General features: G+C 47.2%; 1 protein-coding gene across 3 annotated transcripts in view; it reads right to left on the bottom strand.

Annotated features, from left to right (window-relative positions):
• Positions 1–6,462: 6,462 nt before the first annotated feature.
• The window catches only part of HLTF (helicase like transcription factor), a 416,132-nt gene continuing 397,115 nt past the window's right edge, over positions 6,463–25,479 (bottom strand). For all 3 annotated transcript variants that reach the window (XM_086944107.1, XM_086944108.1, XM_086944109.1), the window contains one exon: positions 6,463–7,349. In XM_086944107.1, coding sequence (XP_086800233.1) covers positions 7,197–7,349 — 153 coding nt within the window. In that variant the 3' untranslated portion in view covers positions 6,463–7,196. The remainder of the gene's footprint in view (positions 7,350–25,479) is intronic.

Raw genomic sequence — 25,479 nt, 5'->3', positions numbered from 1 at the left:
TGCCGCTGGGGAACCCATCCTGGCTTTCCCTGTGAGATGGTCCCTCCTGGGCATCTCCAAGGTGAAGACAAGCATCCCCGGCGCTGATGGGGCCGTTAGTAGAGATTAAGCAAGCTATTGCCCAGAGTTGCTGAGTGGGACCCATGGTTGGAGTAGGCACTGTGGCGAGAATGGTCGAGTCCGTTGACCATGGTCCAAGACCCTGCCGCGTCGGGAATCGAACCCTGGTCCCGGGCAGACCTCTGCTTCCGGGTCTGCTGCCTCTAACCAGTGAGCCACACCACTCCACAAATCAGAAGCGCTCTGTTTCGGTTAGCCCGCAGAAAAAGGCTGCAGGCAGGGAAAGTTCTGCAGAACTTCCAAGGTGCGTTCAGGTCTTTTGGGTCTCTGGAGGCTAGGGACACTGTCGGCTCAATTGGACACGGGCTGTGGGGCTCGGGCACAGAGGTGCTTTGAGGTGTTGGATAACGTGGTCAGAGGCACTTGCTTCAGGTGACGACATGAAAATGGGGCACAACAGGACAGCTGGGCAACTCTGGATGATGGCTTCTGCGGTGCGGATTTCCCCCCTTGGCTGATCAGTCTCTGTGGGTTCGATGTCCAGAATGGACTACCAACAAGTCTTGGCTGCTGCAAGGGGTCCAGTACCCCCAGATATTGGTGTTAGAGTTCTCCTGGAGGGTCTAGCGTCTTGTTACTCACTGGGGAGATAGAGCTGACCTATGTGAGCACAGAACGCCTTCTTGTGGGTGACTACTGCGTCAGTGAGGCCAGAGGTCAGTAGTTTGGTACACTGGAGATTGCATTTCGGTGCCTGCAGGATCCAGAGAAATAGCTCCGCTACTCCACAGGAGATGCTGGCGGTTTGCGTACTGCTGGCAGCCCTCCCAGGCTTTTGGAGACTGAACAACTGCAGGATGAGTTGTCTTTGTTGCAATTGTTGGGGACAACAGGCAGACAAGCAGTGAGGGTGCCAAATCAGTTGCTGCTTTTCAGTTTGTGTTTCTTGCAGCTCTTTGATGTTCTTCTTGAGTCAGTTTATTCTGCTTCTCTGGTGTCATGGGCTCCCCTAAATACTACATATAGGTGTGTTAAGGGGTAAAGGGTAGTAGCCAATGAGATACTTAGCCTTGGGCTCACTACAGCCCCTATATTACCAGTTCCTGTGCGGAGTGGGGATAACCCTTTCCTAGAATTCCTAATTCCACCAAAATCAAGATTGTGGAATCATTCTTTCGTGGGTCACATTAAGCAGCTTCACCTTAGGAATGACTGGCCTGGTAGTGCACCACGCCTCCCTACATATCTAATTTCCTGCCTGTCCTGGTGCCAAATGGGCATCAGGGTAGGGGGTGGAATATCTTAGGTCTGGGGGATGTTGGGGTCGCATATCAAAGGCGGCAGATACTATCACTAGCCTCCTGCTGGAGGAGGTGTGCACACCTTCCTTCGGGGCAGGCATTGTTGCTGGCCTCAGAGAGGGGGAGAGCTCACCTGCACGGGTCAGAAACCAGTCTGTGGGGGTAGCCTGGACAACAGCAGTCAACCAGCACACAAGAGTTTGGTATTTTTCAGGGGGCACATCTAAGGTGTCCTCTTGGTGCATTGTATAATAAATCTTATACCAGGTCCCTCAGGGTAGCATAAGATATGCTTCAGCCCTTAGTGACCCTCTGTGGTACCCATGCCCTGGATACCAGGGGTACCGTTTACTAGGGACTTACAGGAGTGTCACATTGTATGCAATTGTATCACAATTTTATTTTTTACCTTGTTTTAAGGAAAGTGCATTGGCAATGGAGCATGATTAGCATGCTTCTAGTGCACTTCCAGTCAAAAACATCAGTATTGGTGAGCAAAAAGTGGGAGTGACCATGACAAAAAGGGGCACTTTCCTACAGAGAGCCTCTTGAAGAGGCAACCTGATCAGATGGCTAATGCTCATGCCCAGGGGACTGGAATACCATATGCTCCATGCTCTATCCGGGGCCAGGTGCGGTGTCAATGGAAAGGCGTACATTAGTTCCACTTTGAGCAGAATGCATCTCAGAGTGAGATGCCTTGAAAACTCCAACGAGCAAAAGTGCTGACATTGATGTCCTCTAGAGGTGGCAAAAGGAACAAGCCAGGGCTCATACCAATCGAGGAAAAGGCCCTGCGCAACCTCCATACGTAACTGCCATTTCTTCCGCTCCGGTGTTCGGGGAACCCGCCAGGTGGTGTCTCACCAGAAAAATTCCATGGTGTTCCAGTCACAGTCCGAGCCTCCTAGTAAAAGGTCCATAAACCCACCCAGTACTCCTTGTTGCAGTAATTGAGGGCGATGTTGTTGTCAGACACACATATACAACTTCCCTTTGATGGAGGGCAGGAAGGCTTTCAAAACTCCAAAACATTGATATTGAGTAGGGCGTCCACCGGAGGCCAGATGCCTCCATCGCTCCAAGATGGCCTCCTTAACGCATAAGAGATAACTCAGTCACCACTGTGACATATGTGTACGGTAAGGAGAGGGGTCTGCTGCTGACTCAATCGCAGTCCCGCAGCCACCACTGCAGATCTTTTGCAGTCTCCTCCAAAGTTGGGCCAGATCAGAAAGATCTCTCTGGTACTGTGTTCACTGAGATTTCACATCCCACTGTAGAGCCCACATATCATCATTGACCACCAGGAGACAGGAGTCCATCAGTCCCAGCAGCCTGAGAGTCATCATCACCGAGATCTAGGACAAAGGTTGAATTAATGGGATCATAGCCCGAACGTCGTGGACTACCGTGCATGGAGATAGTGCCTGTGGGCCTGCAGGATGGGGATGTGGTAATAAGTGTCCTGCAGGTCTAATGGTATTATTGAGTCTCCAGGACCGGGCACAGACAAGACCTAGGTCAGGGGGAGCATCTTGAACCTGCCTTTCCGTAGAAAAGCCATTGAGACGGTAAATGTCTAAATTGGGCCAGAGACCTCCCATCCTTTTTTGGCAACAGGAAGATGCGGGAATAATTACCATAACAACCAACTTCTAGTGCCAGTACCCTATTTCATGCCTCCCTTAGCACATCCTGCTGCAAGAGCAACAGGTGTTCCTCCGTCAGCAGGTCTAGTGATGGTGGAAGGTACTGTGGAATCTGAAGAAATGGTAGACCATAATCCTACTGAACAATTTGCTGGACCTACTTGTCTAAAGTATCACCTGCCACCCTGACAGAAAATGTGGTATACTACCTCATACAGAGTGGCTGTGTTTAGTTAAAACTCTAGCGAGTGGGGGGAGTTGGCAGCTGGGTGCGGGACAGAAGACTGTACTACACACTGTTCCTGTTGCCCCCTCCTATGAGTCCCGCTGCCACAAAAAGGCTGGGGTGATTGTTGCACCATTTGGGGCTGCTCGTGGTATTGGAAGCCCCTACTATAGCCACAGAGGGGGGAAAACAGATGATGCGGTCAGTGTGGAGAAGCAGAAAGGCCCAAGGAGAGCATTGGGGGCCTGCTATCTTTGAAGCGCTCCAGGGCACAATCTGATGTATCCCCCCAAAAAGTCGGGAGTCTTCAAATGGCATGTCCATAATGCTGGCCTGGACATCTCCAGAAAAGCCAGTGGACCGCATCGAGCAATGCCTGGGAATGGCTACACTGGTGTCAATAAATCTGCAGATGGAGTCAGTGGTGTCCAGTTGCAGCGGATGATCAAGGTGGCCACATCAAAACCTTCTTGCAAGGCCTGAGAAAGCTTCTTTAGGGCCATGGGCAATATTTGGGCCACAGAGTCCCAAAAGGCGTGAGAGCAGAGTCCTAAGACGCAGCTGACATTCATTGAGCAAAGGGCCAAACGTGTAAACAAGAAAACCTGCTTACCAAAAGTCTCTATTTTCTTCAATTCCCTCTCACAGTTAGTGGTAAAAGAGTTTGAGTTTACTCTGCTGTCCAAATCCTGCACCATAAGGCTCTCTGGGGTGAAGTGCTGGTTGAGGACAGTTGAGTCAGCCGGAGCAAGGTGATTGCTTGGGCCATCTGGCAATGCACAGGTGGGCATTAGCAGAGTTTGGCCCAGGTACCCAACAGCATACCAGTAATGGCCTCATTGAATGGGAGTAAAACCTCAGATCTCTACTAGCCAAGCTACAACACCGCTGTCAGACATTTCTTCTAACTTCCGGATTGTGAAGTTGAAGATCAATAACCTCCTCCGTCCTTAGCATAACCATAGCAAAGATGTTACTGTCTTCCATGAAAGGCCCTGGGAGTCACAATTACTGCAGGCCTTGGATTTGTGGTCCAACCTTAGGCTCCACAAGCAACTATGTGTGGCTTAGTCATAGACATCTGTTTGCGATATTCCCAACAGAGTTTAAACCCTGTAGATTTGGGGGGTAGCCTAGGTTCCCTTGCACACAGAATTTTCTTAAGAAGAAATTGTTAAAGAGACGAGGGGTAGCTCTGGGTCCACAACTGTTGGAGCAGAATGAAAAGAATGAATATCAGCATGCATGGGTGGCGCCTATATAGGCCTGCGTACGTCACATCTAGGGCCGACTGATGTCAATGTGGAGCCACCGGGACCACATGCCGGTGCGCAGGGGTGCTGCTGCAGATTTCCCGGATCCAATGTGATGCCTGAGGGAGTATTCAAAGGTTAGGGATTCCACAGTTAGAAGGTTCTATCAGAAAAATGGAGCTAACAGCAGAGTACAAAGTTCCCCAGGGAGCGTGTAACAGTGTGGAGCAAGGAGTTGGTATTGTAAATACCGGGGCTGCGAAGGAAGGGTTCCCTAGTCGGAACATAGAGAGCCTCACACACCCAAAGTAATAGGCGTGAAACACACCCTTACTAGAGGGTGTCCGGTGTCATCATCGGCTCACTGCCCCTCGTCAGACCGGCGCTGCAATGTCTGACGGAGTCCCCAAAGGTACTCTTTTGACGGGGTTCTTTTGTTCCTTGCCGATGGTGGGTGTGGGTGAGGATGAAGAAAGGTGTAGTCAGTGCAATAGTGAGTGAAAGTAATAAAAAAGGTAATCAGTCCACTTCCAACTTTAATAACGTGGCTGATTCCTTAGTTAAAAGGGGTGGGAGGGGAGTTTAGAGACCGTAAAAGTATACAGAACAATAACTCTACCCCCTAGTGTGGTCAACATGTTTCTCGCCGAAAGGCGATTCGTCAGGACCTCAAAAAAAGTACTACACAAAAACAAATGTGGGCTCAATGCTCAATCTCTATGAAGAAAGCAAATACAACCTCGCTGGGTCGGAGGACAAGAGGGCCAAGGGGTCCTGCTCTATTTAGGCGACCTAGAGGTAGGGGAACAAAATATAAAAACAGAAAGAACAAATCAAGTCAAATACAACATAGTGACTCAATGCTCAAATCGTGCAGCGTGACTCTTGTGACACAAGCTCCACACTGTGAGAGGTGAAGGGGGTAGTGTGGAAGGGAAAAGCAATTGAACCAGGAATTTGGGTGCAACGTCCCTTCTATGTCATACACCACCCAAATATCACAATTGGAGAGTTTCCATTGTGTGTTTAAGAAAAAACTGTGGTATATAGCCGAAGCTTTCAAGATAACAACCCGTCCTTAGGAAACAACAGCAGGCATGCAGCATTAGTCATGTTCTTACCCTAAGGGGATTAAGAATGGGCCCCGCAGCATGCTCCCGTGAGGCCAGCGTTATAAGGTTGGATGCACCTATAGGATGTAAAAATTGGTAGCTGGTAACCTAGACATGTAAGGTAAATGTGAATGGTGGTGCACTTAACAGCTGCAATGGCGGCCCCAGATAGAGCGTAAAACATTCTCCCGGCAGCAATTCATAATCGGGGCAAGAAGGGAGAGAGACTGGGCGGGATAATCCCCACTTAATATGGCTCCCTGGGTATCAGTACAGTAATGTGATGTTAGACACGTACCACTCACACCACTCCAATCCATTGACATACATCTGTTTGCGATATTCCCAACAGAGTTTAAACCCTGTAGATTTGGGGGGTAGCCTAGGTTCCCTTGCACACAGAATTTTCTTAAGAAGAAATTGTTAAAGAGACGAGGGGTAGCTCTGGGTCCACAACTGTTGGAGCAGAATGAAAGGAATGAATATCAGCATGCATGGGTGGCGCCTATATAGGCCTGCGTACGTCACATCTAGGGCCGACTGATGTCAATGTGGAGCCACCGGCACCACATGCCGGTGCGCAGGGGTGCTGCTGCAGATTTCCCGGATCCAATGTGATGCCTGAGGGAGTATTCAAAGGTTAGGGATTCCACAGTTAGAAGGTTCTATCAGAAAAATGTCTTTTTGTCCAACCTGGCGTAGAGGCAGCTCACTAATGAATTATCTGCAGAGGAAAGTACCTGTTACAAGTGACAATTTGAGGAAAAAATTAAAGAGTTCTGTAAACAGAGTCAAGGGATGGATTCTTACAATACAGTTAATACAAAGTGATTGAAAAATAATTACAGTGGTCCAGAATTATGAAATTATGATGCGTCTTTTTTTACTCAAAGATAAGCATCCAATGCAACATTTTAAAAGAATATGTGGGTGTTTGCAGTGCCATGCAGCATCTTGGCAACATATCTCAGAAGAATCCGACCTACAAGCTCTAACTGCAGTACTAGTCTTAATACCAGGAAACCATACAAAAACATTTAAAACAGCATGGACTAGCAAATATATATGTTCAACTTTATCAAAAGTGGTACTGTCTAGAGTGAAACTCTTCAGTGACAAAATCAGTAAAATGCCGCAAATCTCCCATTTAATAAAAAAAAATATTTACAACTAAAATAAAATGTATAGTTTGACAGGTTTTAGAGAACCAGCTATTGGAAATACTTCAAAATGTTTTGGCACCTCTTGAATAAATGTAGCTAAAAATATATTTCTTAGCACAGAATGGGAAAATACTTTGCAATAAATATGCACTGTCAAAAAATGAATGGAAAATAGTTTTTAAATTATGCACTTTAAAAATGTTTTCCAAAAACAACACATGCTTATCCTTAACATGGATTCTATTGTGGATTCATTTTATGGATTTCAAGATAGGACATCAGTAAATTGTGGTCAAATCAATATCGAATACATCCTTATCAAAGATAAGCCACTGACCACAAAGATATTAACAGCAGTAACCAAACTGAAACCCTGAGTTATTTTAGTGAACCCAAACACTGATGCAGTGCTTCATAAAATCCCAACAGTTAGATGTCCATTAAAGTCTTAATTTCATCAATTCTGGCTTGTTTTCTTTCACTGGAATTTGTCTTTTTTGCCCCAAACGCTCCTGCTGCAAGTTCTCTTTTCTTGTTCTGGATTTTGATCATATTTTCTTCAACGGAGTTCTTTACAATGAACTACATAAGAAAGAGTTGAAAAGAAAAAGAGGTTTTTAGTATAATTGTGTACTTTGTAGTAAAACCTATTGGATGTTTATGATAATGAATCATGACCTGCAAGACAAAATCTTCTTATTACACACAATTATTAACAGAACATGGAACACTGATTTTCACAATGCTCAGAGTGAATGTTACTTTCCTGCACCTATGGACTCTTTAAGCTTTTGGAGTCTACAGATTACCATTCTTTCAGCTTCCCTCCATATTAGCCCGAAGTGTCGAACTACCGAGACAATGGAAGGGATGTACTGTGTTAGGCTGGACCATTGTAGTTTTGGGCTGGTACTACAGCTTCTTTCTGCAATATGCTGATTCCAAAATTGGTGTGTACTAACATTTTAACCTTGGGCTCCTGATATTGCTGGACCTCTCAGCTGCTTTCAACAGTGAACCATTCCAACCTCATGAGCACCCTAGAGTCTCGAATGCGGCTCACTGGCAATGTCCTTTATTGGTTCTCCTCCAACCTTTCCAACCAGCACCAGTTTATTCACATGAGCAAGTCCAGGTCACAAACGATCCCTATCACCGGTGGAGTCTTCCAGGTCTCCATACTGTTTCCTCTAATCTTCCACCTATATATGGGGCTGCTACTCAAAGATAACATCTTTAAGATTCACCAATATGGCGATGATGCACAAATCTACCTGACAGCCCCTCTACTTTAGACATCCAACGCCACAAGCACAGATCGCCCACCGAAGCTCAATTCAACCAAGACAGAATTCCTGTTATTTGCCAAGAACAATTAACAAGATAAAAGTGCAAACATGGCTCAATGAGATGAAAATTGATGGCTTTGAACCCTAACTTAAATCAAATGCCAAGTCAGTGGGATCCTGCCAGAACACAAAACCTCACCCTCAAGGAACACAAAGGCAAAAAAACAAAACCGGCCTGGTACCAGCTCTCTTCTAAAGCTAAGGAAAGTCAAAGCATTTCTTCCAAAAAGTGATTTCAGAACTGTTCTTTAAAACCTCACACTTCTTCTTCTGGATATCATAATGCCCCAGGGCTTTAAGTGGGAAAATAAAACTGGTGGTGCTCTAAAAGGGATGTGGCAAATTTCTTAAAGGGGTGTGGCCTATCAGAGTAGGGCGTGGTCTAAATTAAGATAACTAGCATTGTGGGCTTAAGAAAATCATGAAGTCGCATCCAGCAAAGGATAATAAAATTGGCAAAAAGTATATTGATTAGGTATAAGCCTCACAAACTTACGACCCGGCTGTGTGCGGATGAGCACACCGAGACAGATTTCACAGGGGGCAGCTTCACGAAGGCATAGCGCAGAGACCCACACAGCAGCTGGAAGGGTGGGTGCTCGAGAACTTTTGTATCCCCGAGTTCCCGGCTCTTCTCAGGCCCTTGGAGATACGAAGGCTTCAGAGGGCCAAAGCAAACAGCACAGCTCCTCTTCAAGTTAGGGGGACACAGCATACAGCAGACAGTCCCTTGGTCCTCTTCCTCAGGAATCTCAGCAACTGCAGGTCAGCTCGCAGACACTCAGCACGATTCCTTCTTGATCACAAAGTTTCCTAATCTATTTTTACTGGGGCTTCAGTCCTACTTTTATACCCCAAAAGTCTCTGTTCTTCTTGTGTGAGGGGTCCTGGACCCAATCTAAACCAGTTCTGAGTGCACTCTGTCAGTGCACCTCTTCTTCCTTTGTGAGTGTGGGCTAGACCCATCAGACGCACCGCAGGAGGTGAAGCCAGCATTGTGGCAGGCAGGCACAGCCCTATTCAGACCCAGGTGCTACTCCTTCCTTCACTCTACATGCAGATGGAGAGTCCTCCCACCACTCTACATGCAGAAGCAGAGTCCTGTTTCGACGGTTTGGAGGGGATGCAACTGGTGATGCAAAGCCCTTGTGTCGGGGAAGTCCATGAAGCACAGGCAACACTTCAGCTCTGCTAGGGATTGCCCCGTACAGCAGAGGGCCTCCCTCAGTTCTGCCCACTTCCAAGAGTCTGGGACTAGGTGGTACCACTTGGCAGGGTAGGACTCACAGATGGCAGAGTCCAGGAGCAGGATTGAAGGTTGTTGGAACCTTCTGTCCCTGAGAATCTAGTCAGGAGGCCGGCTAACTAGCATTTCGAGTCACTCTGGGTTCTTGGGTTCAACAGATGCAGGTCCAGTCCTTATGACCGAGGCAATGAAGTCCCAGATCCTGGGGGTGTCGGGCACCTGCTTCGGCCTCCTTAGGATGCTGCGGAGGTTTCTGCCCCTCTTATCGGAGGAGCACAGGAAGCTGACTGTGCAGGCCCTGATAGGCTCTAGGCTAGATTACTCAAACGTTTTGTACCTGGGCCTGCCAGAGTACCTGCTACAGCGGCTCCAAGTTGTGCAGAATGCCGCGGCGAGAGCGATTTTTGGCTTGAACAGACGCGCTAGTGCAGCGGGCTTGCTGCAGACCCCGCATTGGCTCCCAATCCGCAAGCGGATTGCCTTTAAGGCTTTGACCCTGACATACAAGGCCCTCCATGCGACGGGAGCAAAGTACCTCCAAAAGAGACTTGCCTTCTACCGTCCGGCTCGTTCTCTGAGGTCAGAATCCCTGTTTTTGGCGACTGTCCCACGAGTGAAGAGAGCGCGCCTGGGAGGTCGCTCCTTTGGACTACTGGCGCCACAGCTGTGGAACTCTCTGCCTCTTATACTTCGGGGAGCCACCAGCTTACTTGCTTTTAGAAAAGGCCTCAAAACCGGGTTGTTTACCCAGTAGGCCTTTTTGCTTGTTGTGTTCTTTTTGTCTGTGATATTTTTTCTTTTAATGTGTTATGTTAGTATACTGCAGCCCTCCTTTCCAAAAGCGCCGGGACACTCTTTTTGAGTAGCCGTGCGCTCTACAAAAGCCATTATAACATAACATAACATAACATAATAGAACAGCACGCAAGAGAACAGCACAGCCGGCCAGCAGTCCTTCAGAGCAGCAGCCCAGCAGAGTGGCAGTCCTTTTAGCAGCACAGCAGCTCTTCTTCCTTGGAGAGTCCACAGGTCCAGAAGTGTACTTAAGATGATGTCTGAGATCCAACATTTACACCTAGTGCCTTCTATGAAGTGGGAGAAGCTTCTATAGGTTCACCTTTGAAGTGCACAGGTTTCCTGCCTCCCCTGCCCTGGCTCCAGAATAACTATAGGGGGTATGTAATTTTGTGTGTGACGGCAGGACACAGCCTATCCAGGTGTAAGTGGAGCTGTGCAGAACTCCTCCCTTGCATTCTAGCAGCCATGACCCATCCAGTCACACCTAATCTCTCTATTGTGAGTGGCTATCTGTGGGAATACACAAAGTATAACTGCCAACTACACCCATTCAGGTGACCCAGAAACAGGCTGCAGGCACTAAACCGCTAAGGCAGGAGAATGCCAACATTCTAAAAGAAGTGCCACCCCCACTACTATTCAGTGCTCTTTACTTCGAGCAAACAAATCAAGAAATGAATCACCGATCTGTTTGGTACATTTATTTATACCTGTTGTTTAGAAAAGTTCAAAATTTTAGGCTTAAACGAGTTGTCCGAGGAAGACACTCAACATGTAACCAATGCTAGACAAAAAAGAAGAAAATATATTTGACAAAATTCACAAAAACAATTTCACACAAAGGAGAACACACAACTAGTGTGATACACATTTCATAATGAATGGTCATTCATTTAGCGACATTAATTTCATGCTAACACATTCATTGTAGTAATCGGAACATTAGCTCATCAAACAATATATATTCAATGAAGGAGACACGTTCTAGGTGAACCATGGAAGAATGCAGACAAATTAATCAAACAACCAGTTGAGACAAGAAAACAATTATGTGTTCTCTGCGTATTCCTCCAATGATGCCGACGCGTTTCGAGACCGTGCAACAAGTTAGACTTAGACTTAGTCTTTAGACCTGGACACTTCTTACGTTACGGTGAAGCCGGTAATAGCAAAATGGCACTGCACTCCAATTGCGTGGTCTGCAGCCAACTCAGTAGGCGCTCCGTTGTCAGACTTGCTAGTTCGATGCAGTGCCATTTTGCTATTACCGGCTTCACCGTAACGTAAGAAGTATCATTGATTGGGCTGGATCCACGGAAACTGAAGCGAAGAACGATCAGCAAGCCCATCCACCTGAGACCACTGACAAAATGCTGAGTGTCCAGGTCTAAAGAAGGAATGACGGGACTGTGGAAATAAGAAGGGGACAGGGAGTTTTTCCCGGTACTGTCCTAGATAACAAGGTCCCGCCACAAGTGTTGTCACATTCAGATCCTCGAGATCAGGCCTCCGGAACCATTTTCAGATCCACATTGAATGAGCCCTGATGAGAGTCCGTTAACTTGTTGCACGGTCTCGAAACGCGTCGGCATCATTGGAGGAATACGCAGAGAACACATAATTGTTTTCTTGTCTCAACTGGTTGTTTGATTAATTTGTCTGCATTCTTCCATGGTTCACCTAGAACGTGTCTCCTTCATTGAATATATATTGTTTGATGAGCTAATGTTCCGATTACTACAATGAATGTGTTAGCATGAAATTAATGTCGCTAAATGAATGACCATTCATTATGAAATGTGTATCACACTAGTTGTGTGTTCTCCTTTGTGTGAAATTGTTTTTGTGAATTTTGTCAAATATATTTTCTTCTTTTTTGTCTAGCATTGGTTACATGTTGAGTGTCTTCCTCGGACAACTCGTTTAAGCCTAAAATTTTGAACTTTTCTAAACAACAGGTATAAATAAATGTACCAAACAGATCGGTGATTCATTTCTTGATTTGTTTGCTCGAAGTAAAGAGCACTGAATAGTAGTGGGGGTGGCACTTGTTTTTCTAAATATATATACGGTCCAGCCTACCCCACGTCCCGGGACCTATCTCCTTAACTTTCAACATTCTAAAAGAGGCTTTTTCAGAATTGTAATTAAAAAAAATCAGACTTTCCCATAAAAGAGGATTTTTCTTTACAATTTTGAATACACCAAACATGAACGTTTACATGTTCCCATTTTAGAAGTTACAGCTTATTACATGAAATAAGGTAACTCTAATGTTAACCTATGGGGGAGGTATGCCTTGCAAAAGTGAAAACAAAGTGGCCTGTTTAGGGCCTACCATAGGGGTGACATGTATTCGAAAGGGAGGTTTGGGGCTGGCAAAAGATTTATTTTGCCATGTCTAAATGGTAGTTTAAAATTGCAGGGACACACACTGCAATGGCAGGCCCGAGACATGTTTGAAAGGGCACTTAGTGGGTGGCACAATCTGTGCTGCAGGCCCACTACTAGAATTGAATTTACAGGCCCTGGGCACACACAGTACCACTTCACTCTGGACATATAAGTAAATTAAATATGCCAGCTGGGGATAAGCCAATGTCACCATGTTTTGAGGAGTGAGAACATGCACTTTAGCACTGGCTAGCAGTGGTAAAGTGCAGAGTCCTAAGGCCAGCAAAAACAAGGTCAGAGAAAAATATCGAGGAGGAAGGCAAAAAGCTTTGGGGAAGACCACCCTAAGGCCGACAGGTCGAACAGGTACCTTTTGGCCTTTTTAAAGTTGTCGGACTACCCCTCATTATTTGTCACTGTTTTTCTCAAGGTCTCTAACAGTTGTTTCCTCCCTCTCCTTTCGTTATACTTTAACTTGGTTGTCACAAATTAGATGTGCACTCCCTTTGAGCTGCCTACCTCTGTGTTTTGAGGCTCCTCACCCTTAAGACAGTGTTCATCTCCCCAGCCAGTGAGTGAGCATTGGGATCTGTGAGTTAACCTGCTGCACACCACCTTTTGTTCAGTGGACATGACCATCCTTCATAACAAAGGTTGTGACCTTGCCAGGATTCTATGTTGTCCTCGGCCCTCAAATGAGGAGAGACTCCATTGCTTGGACCACAAAAGCACATTAGAACACTGACCGTTTACATCGACTGTAACATAGAACAACTGGCTTTTTGTCAAGTGCCCTGAAACAAAAAAAGGCCAGGACGGGCAGAATAGGACCATCCCTCCCTCGATCGTACTCTGTATCAAGATCTGCTATGTATTGGCCAAAAAGTAGTCGCCAGAAGCTCTGCAAGCTCAATCCAACAGGGCCAAAACTGCTGCCACTGGATTGGCATGCAGAGTTCCTGTCCTGGATGTTTGCCAGGCAGTTATGTGGGTGTTCTGACAAATGTTCAAAAGCACTTTAGTCTCGATAGGCAGGTTCGCTGAGAAGGGCATTTTACCTGTTTGGCCGGCAGGACTTCTTGGTTTGAGCCTATTCACTGACCCACGATCTCAGAGGTATTGCTAGAGTAGCTATTAAAAGATGAGGAATCAGTGGTTAGAAGTCCCTATAAGATGAACAAGTTACTTACCTTTGTTAACGCTCTTTCTGGTAGAGACTAAATCTAACTGCAGATTCCTCACCATTACTCCCATCCTACCCATTCTGTGAAATAGACTCTACTGATTAATAAGATCCCAAATACAGAAATCTGCACACTGGCAAAGTCAATTTGCAATTGGGGATCTGCATGTGGGGGCGCGAACAGCCTCAAAAGCAACTGATGTCAGAGTGCAGGAGGGGCGCCTATATGGACCACGTAAGTCATTTCCAGACAGGAATGGCATCATTGTGGAGCCTTACAGCGCCACCCACTGGCATGCAGAGGTACTATTCAAGTTTCTGATTCCAGTCTGACAGCTGGGGCATATTCAAAAGGTGGAGAATCTGTTGTTACTTAGAGTCTCCACCAGATATAGCGTTATCAAATGTATGTAACTTGTCGGACTGATGTACAGAACAGAAGAGAAACGGGTAAGAAGGGAAACCTAAAATACATCCTACTTTGAACCATATCCAAAGTAGTACTGGGTGCCTAAGTGGTCCGATTGAGCCTCATATTCTTGAGAGCAGGAGGACTATCTTTCTTTTTTCCTTCCTTAAATTTCTCAATTCTTTTTTTCTGATTTTTCCATCTGTAATCCAGGCTACCTCGCTTATCCTTCCTTCTCTTCATTTTCTCTCTATCTAATCATCTCTCAATCCATTCACCCTTCCTTCCTCGACCTTCCCTTTTTCACCATCCATCTCTCTGCCCTTCTATCCCTCCCACCCCTCCACCCTACTCTCCAGCCTTATCAGTACCGATTCATTCTCTTATCTAATCTATTCATACATTTCTCCATCCCTCCAATCTCTTATCATTTTCTCAATCCCTCCTCTCTTCCTTCTTTCCATCCATATGCTCCCTAATTTGTGTTCTCTCCTGTTCAATTTGTCTCCCCATAGCCCCACCCACACTACATTATACTATTATTTTCCAGTGGCCTTTACAAGTTTGCACTTGCAGATCTGAGTTTCCAATTAAACTCAAAGTAATTTTAAACATCAATTTAACAGATTTATGTGCACAGACCAGTCAGTAACACCCACTTGGGTCCATGCTGCTAAAGTGTGTGGGGGGGTCATGACACTTAGTTCAAAATGTATGTATGAATGTTTGTATATAGTATTTCTGTAACACATAGATAGCCAATGAGCAAAGGAGCACTGTACATTGTCAAAGAAAAGTATAACGTCAACAACTGAGAGAAGCTGGAGCTGGATTGAGAATGGTAAATGCAATCTGATGTAATGTTCATTAAAAGGTGAGTCTTCAACTCTTTTTTTATTGGAGCAGTGTTGAGGTGGTCCTCATGGATATTGGGATGTTATTCCAGATTTCTTCTTCCAGAGGAAAACATTGAGAGGGTGCAGGTCTAAAATAGGATGAACGCCTCAGTCCTACTTTGGCACCAGAAATTAGGGGGAATAACAATTACAACCTTCTTCTGGTGTCAGAATCCTCTCGCTGGCTCCTTCGACCTGAAGAGCCTGCACTTCCTGCCATAAGACAGGAAGATTGTCCTCAGTCAGTCACTCTGGGGAAATTCAAAGATGCGCCGGAGTGAAAATGAAAGTACGGTGTACTCCTTCTGGATTATCTGCAGGACCCACCTGTCTGATATGATCTTCTGCCAACCAGGAAAGAAATCGTCGGATCGTGCCTCCAGCCGGGTGGCTGTGCCCACTAAAGGCATGCTAAAGGGGTTTGGCAGATGGGGCTGCAGGGGGACAGATGGGGTGTTCAGTGGACTGAGCAGCTCACTGGACATGACTGGGGGTGGGTGGAGTGTTCCGCAGCCTTAAAACTGCTGTGCACCCTGTTGAGGCTGAATTGGCTAACGTCATGGAGCTCCTCTGCGAAGCCGCAAAAGGTAGATAAGCCCAGAAAAAGTGCAATAGCCCTGCTCTCCTTGAATCATTCTAGACCGGAATCAGTTCTGTCCCAAAATAGGCAAGCCTTATCAGTGGGTACCTTCATGAGGGATAATTGGGCTTCGCCTGAAAAAACGGTGGATAGTGACACTTGTGTCAATGGCTCGCCCAATAGAATTGGTGGTGTTAGGCCACAACTAATTTAGAATTTGGCTGCATCACAACCATCCTGTATAGCTTGGACGAGGACAGGTCTGCAGTATTCTGCAACATCTGGATGGATTTGAGCCACCGAATCCCAAAGAGTGTGGGAATAGTGGACTATGAGGGAGCTGGCAGTTACAGACCTGAGGGACGAGCTGGTGGAAGAAATAGCAAATTCTAAAAAGTCTCCAGTCACTTGGACTCTGTCGGAGGTGGGGGTGGTGTTAGCAGTCAGAAAGGTATTCTGGTTTGTCCTACTTGAAGGCGCTGGAACACCAAGCATTCAGGGGAGGGGTGCAGAAATAAAATACAGAGTCACCTAGGGCAGGATGGAGGCACCTTGATATCTGGCGATTGACTAGGGGGTCAGAGCAAGGTTTGGCCCATGCCCCCAAAATGGTATCTGTAAGAGTAGCATAAAAAAGGGCAAGAGGGGCTCAGAGGATGGTTTACCATGGCTGGAACACTTTCGTTAAGTCAATGTCTTTTGACCTCTAACGTAAGGAGCTAGAGGTCAAGAACTTCAGCTACCCTACACATGCCATGTGACACTCATTAGTGGCAGGACTTTAGGGGGTGAGAGGAGACCAGAATCAAAGAAAGTATCAAGGCCACTGGCTTCTTGAAAACCATCATACCAATTTTCTGTGTGGCATGGTTGCCCATTCTCACCATCTGCATCATAATCAGTATCCGAATCTGTGTCTAATAAGGAATGCAATGTATGTGTCCTCCCTTGTGGGGGCGGGCAAGTTGAGTGGGGTAAGTGGCCCCTCAATGGAAGCTGAGCACAGCCTTGGTAGAGGTTGTAATGGTGCTGACTGAGTCGCACAATAGGCACTTCCTCCCCTGGCTGTGACTGAGTCAGGATCAGCATCAATGCTCAGGTAAGCAGCGGGGAGCATGGCACCTGAGTCGCAATGGGAACTGGAGGAGGCCCAGTGTGGATATGCAGGGTCCGAGGGAGAACCCCCACAGAGGTACCCCAGTTGGAGCACCTCTCATTTCATTAGGGCCCGAAGGAGCATCAGAGGAAGTCGCAGCATGCCCTTGCAAAACTCTTTAATATGCCTTAATGTCGCAGACAGCCCTGGAAACTCTGGCTGTGCTGGGACAAGTTATTGCTCAGATGTCGATCAACTTTGGGAGCAAGATCGCAATGCATGATGAGGCACTCGTGCATTCTAATGAGTATGTGAGTGGATGGAAGGGACCAGAGTCCTGCTTGGATCTTTATTGCTTTTTCTTTGACTTACCTCAAGATGTGGAGAACAACAATGACAAGTCTCACAAATGACTTCCTGAGACATCTGGACCGGGACCAACCTTTAAACTTAGACCAGTGTTGCTTCATAGTCCTTAGGTGCTTTTCAACACAGTGTCACCTCTCTGTCCAGTATGGCTTTCATGTTCATCAATGCACAATTTCTGAAGACCTTGAAATCATTGCTCAAACCCAGGTACCACAAGCAAACCTAACAAGGATCTACCACAGACATTCGTTTGTGACAATCCTTACAGGGTTTAAAACCTGATGTTTTGGGAGGTGGCATTTTATTTGCACATTGGATTTTTCAAACTTTATGAGGTGAATGGGTCTCTCAGAGGTGAGTGTTAGCTCAGGATTTGAGTCTGGTAGAGCAGAAAGAAAGGAACCGACGGCAGCCCATAGGAGTGGTACTTATATAGGTCCTGCATGTCATTTCCAGAGCGGAATGGCGTCAAAGCAGAGCTACATGTTGCCACCTACAGGTGCGCAGAGGCACTACTGAAAAGTTTCCGGGGAATATTTCTGGGGAATATTTAAAAGGTGAAGAATCTGCAGTTACAAGTCTTTATCGGAAAAGGGTTGATAATATTGTTTCCTAGTAGTCTGCAATCATGGGGAATACATACTTATTGAGAAAGAAAGGCCTGCCTGGCACCTGAAACAACGTGGCAAAGAAATCCTGCCAGCTCATCATAGTCGTTTAGGAATTAATTAAGTGTGGTGTCAATACTTAGGTTGTATAAGTTGCAAATTATCCGGGATCACAATCTCTCACAGGACCATCTTTAAATCCTGCAAGCCATTTACATTTAGTGTACCCACACCTCGCACCTTTCTTTGAGCTCTGTATATAGATCAGTATCATTTATACAGAGTGCCCTGTACATCTGGGAAATACTACCTCTCCCAATTAGACCTATGACCACATTAGCCTCCTGTGGGTTAGAAGATTGAACTAATTCAGTTTGGTGGCAAAGAGGGTAAGTCTTAGCTCCAGGTATTTAAAATTATGTCTCTTTGAAGGTCTTATTTGGATTATAGCATTAGTAAGGAGTCTATTTGCACTTCTGTCAACATATCTCCAGGCCAGGAAAACCCAATATGGCCCAACTTTCTAAACCCTGTCAATATGGCTCTATACGCAGATCTTGGATGTTATTTCAAATGGTGAGATCCCCAATTTGCAAGTATTTAAAGCTCTTTTCAATGTCAGTTTAGTATGAATTCAATTGTGGCCACCACAGTTCCCCCATATTATCCCACTAACAGGAAGAACTACATGGTATGAATAAATAAGGCACCTACAGTCCCACATTTTCGGGCATTTTGATTGGTTACCTGTGTTTATTTATGAAGAAGTAGAATAACGGAGGTTATATTGCTCTATGTAAAATATTGAAGCGTATAAGCAGAAATCTGGTGCTACTAGAGGCCTTCCTATTTTATTCAGTACCTTATCCCATCACCAGCTAGTTACAGTTCGCACAATCTCTTAACCCCTTTCCTTGATAGGTAGGCCAGTTCTATGTTGGTCATTTCTGATTGCATTTTAGAGCCTTTCTATGGCACACATTATTTAGATTTGTCTAGCAATGTCAGTGTGTTTGACGTGCTCAGGTCTCATTCCGGGTTCTTTCTTTAGCTCTGCTTATTTTATTGTATTGCAAGAATTATGTTGGAGTTCCAAATATGTTTCTTGTAATTCGCAAACATGATGAACCTTGTTGCCATTCATAAATCCACCATGCTTACACAGTTTCACCCTCGCTATCTAGTGATGTCCATGACCTTTAGTATCTTGGTAAATTCTGGCAGAAGCCATAAGGACGCCCATGGAGCATAGGCTGCTACAACATTGAGCAAAGCCATTATCCTCCTCCAGTTAAGATTAGATGTGGTTCATTTTGTGGGCCCCGAGAGATGTTAAATAACACTGTTAGCATCTCTTTGTGCATGTGTATACCTTTCATAAGATCAACGTCTTGATCTTCTTCATCCGAGAGTCAACTAATTGTATCTGTGCGGCCAAAGAATACCTCTCCATACCGGACCCTTTTAGTATACTTAGTTTATCATCCTGGTCAGGGCCAGTCTACGAATGACAAAGGGAGCATCTTCTAAAAATGCTTGATTATTTTAGATTGTGTGAGGTCCTATAAGTTTTATGCTTATACCACTGATTTCAGTGTGTTTTATATTGATACTTAAATATTAAAAGTACTCAATCTCCCATGCTAAGGACGTCTTAGACAAAAGGTTAGTGTCCTAAGCTCTCACAACGCCTAGCAAAAAGAATGAGGATTCATATTTTTATTTCGTCTCCATCGAGACCCCTTGCCAAATTCATCTTGCATATGCAGCTTTTGTCAATTGCACAGGTAGGATCTCAAATATAGTACGGTATACTCCCCATTTAACAAGGGACACTATGTACTGTGTATCCTGCTACTATTCCATTGTGCCTCACATGTGGCCCAAGTGGACTTTCTCATGACTCTTCACAGCTCCCATTCACCAAGATCATTGCAATAGCCTTTTTATATGTGACTTGTGCATCAAAGGCAGAGCCTGACCTTCAACGCAGGGCCAAATGACATGGCCTTTAACACTTTAAAGAGGTATTCCCAAGACAAAGTAAAAAGCTTTTTCTGAGTCTAGCGAGGCAAAGGTTTACTCATCCTTGCTGTGTTCCATCTCTCATGGTGCACCAACCTACTAATAATTTGGACTGTGCCAAGCCGAGGTACAAAACTGCATTGATCATCAGAAGTCCAGTCAATAGGCCTTTGACTAATATTTTAGTGCAGAGGTTCAGCATGGACAAAGGTCTATATGATTTACAGTCATGTGTTTTTTTTTGTAGTTTTAATTGTATATCTAGCATTGCTTCCCTCATTGTTTCTGGCAATAGACCCATCTATTTTCTGAGGACTAAAAGCAGTTTCATCAATAGGATGCCTATTTAGGTTTTTATAGAACTCCTCCGAAAGACCATCTCTTTCCGGCTCACCCATCGGGACTGCTAATTTCAGTTCTTCTTTTGTTAGCCGTGTCTCTGTCTTTTTGTTGGGAGGATATAGTTACCCTTGGTATATAGTTTGGGATGGCATGTTTATTCTCTGCACACAAGTGTTATATAGAGGCACCAGATATTCAAAGAACACTTGACTGATACCCGGATGTACACATATTTCTTCTCCTTGATCATTACAAATGGCACTACTGGGGTCTCTTTATTCAGCAACCAATGAAAGTAATTTGCTTTATCCCTTTCTAGGTGTAATCTTTGCCTTTATATCCTATCAATATACTTCTCAACAGAAGCATTTCAAAAGTATAGGGTGACTGCTGAGCAATAAGGACACTGCACCCTGACAAGTTCAGGAGGTATTTCTTCTTTCCTCCTTTGTCATGATATCTTCCAGTTTTCTATGTGAGGAGACAGTAAGTATCAAGGCTCCCCCCTTCATTGCTTTTCAGTCTATTCTCCGGTTTCATGTTATTGTGTCAGTTCTGTACTTAGGTATTCCCTGTACTCCACATATGAAAGAGTGTTGGTTCGCAATCTCCAAGACTTTATACTAACTAGAGCATACCACGCTCTGTAAGCAACCAAGTGATCGGATAAGAACCTACCCAGGTATTGGGCGCTGCCCACACTTTGAGTAGACACCTCTGAAAGTAGAAAATGCAAATGCTTGTAAAAGTGGCATGCACAACTGAGCGATAAGAGAATTTGGGTGTAAACCCCTCTATACATTCAATATATTTAGGTGGAACTAAGCGCTTTTTAAATAACAGAACATAGGTTTTTCCATAAATCCCAGAGGATGCAGTTCTTCTGGCTTTTCAACACAGTCAAAGTCACTCACCCAGACTACTTGAATTTGTCCTACAACTTCAAGGAGATGTCCAACACCATGTCATCAAAACATGCAACATCGGAGTTCGGGAAATATATATTTAGCATGTATATTGCCTGACCTTGAAGCAGACCCATCAGTAAGTATCTGTCCCTGGGTCTGCTACTGTCTTGGTGACTAGCAGTGGCAACCCAGCCGGCACAAATACGAACACTCTCCTGGAATTTCTTTGTATCCCCTGTGCCGTGTCCAGTTTCCTTCCTGATTGCCCGCCTACCTCGCCGCCCTCCGCTCTCGCTTCCCGCCACCGACATTGGCCCCGCCCCTTTTTCTCTTCTGTTCCCTCCCCGCTCCCGCCTCCCAGCTGCTCCGCCCACCCGCGCACTTCGCCTTAAATGGCGACCGTGCGGACGCGCAGCGGTCACGCGCAGCGGGCGCGCCGATTGTGCGCCGAAGGCGCGCCAAAGGTAAGCCCGTCTACGCCCGTCCGCGACCGGATCGCGACCAGCGCCAGGACCCCTGGCCCACGAAGACCCCGACCGACCCGCCTGACGTACTCCGCCGCCACCCTCACCGCTCTCAACACCGGCCGACTCCCAGAATGCCATCAAGCCTCTCCACGACGTACCCACGGACCCTTCAGCTGCCACGCCTGCAAGTTCACCTGCATCCGGACCTGCCTCGCACCAGCACCCACCAAGCCGAACACCAGCAGTACCCACCTCAAGTGCATCCTGCTCAACACCCGCTCCGTCCACAGACATGCCATCGAACTCTGGAACCTCCTCGACACCACAGCTCCAGACGTTGCCTTCCTCACGGAGACCTGGATGAACGCCTCTTCAGCTCCCGACATCGCCATCGCCATCCCAGAGGGCTACAAGATCGTCCGGAGGGACCGAAACGCCAACCAGATGGGAGGAGGCATCGCCATCATCCACAGGAGCACCATACGTCTCACGACCAGCACCGACGACTCCCTGACCACCGCCGAACACCTGCATTTCCAGATCCACACCAACCCGAACACCACCCTCAGAGGCACCCTGATCTACCGACCCCCTGGACCACGCACACAATTCAGCGAGGACATCGCCGACTTCGTCAGCCCACATGCCCTCCCCTCCGCTGACTACATCCTCCTGGGAGACCTCAACTTCCATCTGGAGAACAACAACGACCGCAACACCAGCACCCTGCTCGACAACCTCACCAACCTGGGACTCAAGCAACTGGTGTCCACCCCCACCCACCTCGCCGGACACACACTCGACGCTGTCTTCTCATCCAGCAAGGACATCAACTTCAGCCACACCACAGAGCTTCAATGGACGGACCACAGCTGCGTCCACTTCACCTTCAAGAAAACAACGACCCACCACCACCAGCAACAGACCGCCCGCAGAAGCTGGAACAAGATCACAGCAGACCAGCTCGCCACCTCCCTGAGCCAGCACCCTCCTGCCAGCTCAGCGAACCCCAGCCAGGCCGCCGACAACCTCACGAAGTGGATCAGCAACTGCGCGGACGAACTCGCCCCACTGAGGACCCCGCCCAGCAGACCCGGCAGCAAGAAAGCCCCATGGTTCACCGACGAACTCAAGAGCTCCAAGAAGAACTGCCGAGCCCTCGAGAAAGTCTGGAGAAGGGAACCGACACCGGACAACAGGACCTCCTTCAAACTTGCCACCCGGAAACACCACCAGCTGATCCGCGCCGCCAAGAAAACAGCATTCAAGGACCGGTTGGACAACAACGCACACAACTGCAAGGAACTCTTCAACATCGTCAAAGAGCTTTCCAACCCCAGCGCAGGAAACAACGACATCACCCCATCGCAAGACCTCTGCAACTCCCTGGCTTCATACTTCCACAACAAGATCGCGGACATACACAACAGCTTCAACAACCAACCAACGCACACCATGACCGAACAACCACCCCCCACCACCACCCTCCACGCCTGGACCCCGATCAGCACCGAAGACACCATCCGCACGATGAACTCCATCCACTCCGGATCACCGACCGACCCCTGCCCTCACCACGTCTTCAACAAAGCCGACGCTGTCATCGCACCCCACCTGCGAGACATCATCAACACATCCCTCGACACCACCATCTTCCCCGAGAGCTGGAAACACGCCGAACTCAGCGCCCTACTCAAGAAACCAACAGCGGACCCCACCGACCTCAAGAATTACCGCCCCATCTCGCTCCTCCCGTTTCCAGCCAAAGTCATCGAGAAGACCGTCAACAAGCAGATGGCCGCTTTCCTCGAGACGAACGGATCCCTCGACCCCTCACAGTCCGGCTTCCGAGCCAACCACAGCACCGAGACCGCCCTCATCGCCGCCACCGACGACATCCGAGCCCTGATGGACAATGGAGAAACAGCGGCCCTCATCCTCCTAGACCTCTCCGCGGCATTCGACACGGTCTGCCACCGCACCCTAGTACGGCGTCTCAGCAACGTCGGAATCCAGGACAAGGCGCTGGAGTGGATCACCTCCTTCCTCGACGGGAGAACACAGAGAGTCCGCCTACCACCGTACAAGTCAGAGGCCACCGAAGTCATCTGCGGCGTCCCCCAAGGATCATCTCTGAGCCCCACCCTCTTCAACGTCTACATGAGCCCCCTCGCGGCCATCGTACGCAAACACAACCTCAGCATAATCTCCTACGCCGACGACACCCAGCTGATCCTCTCCCTGACCAACGACCCCGCCGCCGCCAGAGCCAACCTGCACGAAGGGATGAAAGAGGTAGCCGAGTGGATGACGACCAGCCGCCTGAAACTGAACTCGGACAAGACGGAGGTCCTCATCCTGGGCTCCTCTCCCTCCGCCTGGGACGACTCCTGGTGGCCTCCCGCCCTGGGCACCGCACCCAAACCGACAGACCATGCACGCAACCTGGGCTTCATCCTGGACTCCTCCCTCTCCATGACCAGGCAAGTCAACAACGTCTCCTCGGCATGCTTCAACATCCTACGCATGCTACGGAAGATCTTCTGGTGGATCCCCACCGAGACCAGGAAGACCGTCACCCAGGCCCTCGTCACCAGCCGACTGGACTACGGCAACGCCCTCTACGCCGGGACCACCGCCAAGCTCCAGAAGAGACTCCAGCGGATCCAGAACGCCTCAGCCAGACTCATCCTCGACATCCCACGAACCAGCCACATCTCCGGACATCTGCGAGACCTTCACTGGCTCCCCGTCAACAAAAGAATCACCTTCCGCCTCCTCACCCACGCACACAAAGCCCTACACGACCAAGGCCCGAGCTACCTCAACAGCCGAGTCAACTTCTACGCTCCCAAACGCCACCTCCGATCAGCCAACCACGCCCTCGCCGCCGTCCCCCGCATCCGAAGAGCGACTACAGGAGGAAGGTCCACCATACTAGTGATGGGTATTTCCCCCACGTCCCGAGTTTGTTTGCTATCTGTGATACCACTTCCAAAACAACTCCCCTCTCCTATTACCTCTTGAATGTCAAACTGACAATTCTCCTCTCCCTCCCTTGGGCTTCAAGGATATCTACTTGGGTACTCACATTGAAAACCGTTAGGTATCAGACACTATGTAACCGCCAATCACAATAAAGAACCTGAAATAGAGCTAAAAATCACAACACACCTATACGTACATGTGGAAAATAAACAATAACGTAAAGTCGTTATTGTTAGAGACTCTTCACCAAACTCAAAAGCCCTCACCTTGCTGAAGGGCTCAATCAGGTTGATCAGGATGCCCCTATTGACATGAGTGGTCGTAACTTGCACTGTCAGTTGTGCTCTCTGCCCCCTGCAGGCTTCCCATTAGTTCTGAATTCACCCTTCGGTTGACGATAATCATCTTAAAGCTGCACATGTAGTAGTTTCAGCATCCATGTTCCTCAGTTTCCCTGCTTCAAAGTCCTGTGTACTTTTAGCTTTGCAAATGGAGCTGACTTCCAGATCATCACTTACGTGCACAGTTCCCTTCTCTAGGTTGAATTCATCAGAGGACTCTGGTTGCTTCTTTCCATAGTGCAATACCTCCATCTGAGCTTCTCACATCTCTGTGAGGCACTCTTGGTTTTGGTGGGGGGTGCTGGCTTAATCCATGCTCTATCTCTACAGTGAATTATTTTGACAGACCATTAGAGAAAACCATAATCAAACAGTTTGAAACTCCATCAATTTTCATTCTAGGTAGGTGATCGAGTACATTACCGGCCTCAGGAGTGTGATTCCCCAGTGTCAGTCCTGTTGTCCCATTTTCCATTACCCACAGCAAGTGTGACTGTTCTGGTGCCCGGGATTAGAGCAACATACCAGACAGCTAATTGTTTTATTTACCCATATTGTTGAACTGCACTGCCCTGTATTGTTTATCCTAGAACATGACGAAATATCCAGGTGCTACTTTCCTGCTTCATGCTATTGATGCTATTTGGTGATATAGGAGATCAGCAGTAACTAGTTCTCTTTTATAATAGCTACTGCGCGGGTACCTCTGTCCT

This window comes from Lissotriton vulgaris, chromosome 11 (genome assembly GCF_964263255.1).
Source record: "Lissotriton vulgaris chromosome 11, aLisVul1.2, whole genome shotgun sequence".
NCBI lineage: Eukaryota > Metazoa > Chordata > Amphibia > Caudata > Salamandridae > Lissotriton > Lissotriton vulgaris.
The sequence above is the reverse complement of the archived record's forward strand: the minus strand, read 5'-3'. Positions and strand labels throughout refer to the sequence as shown.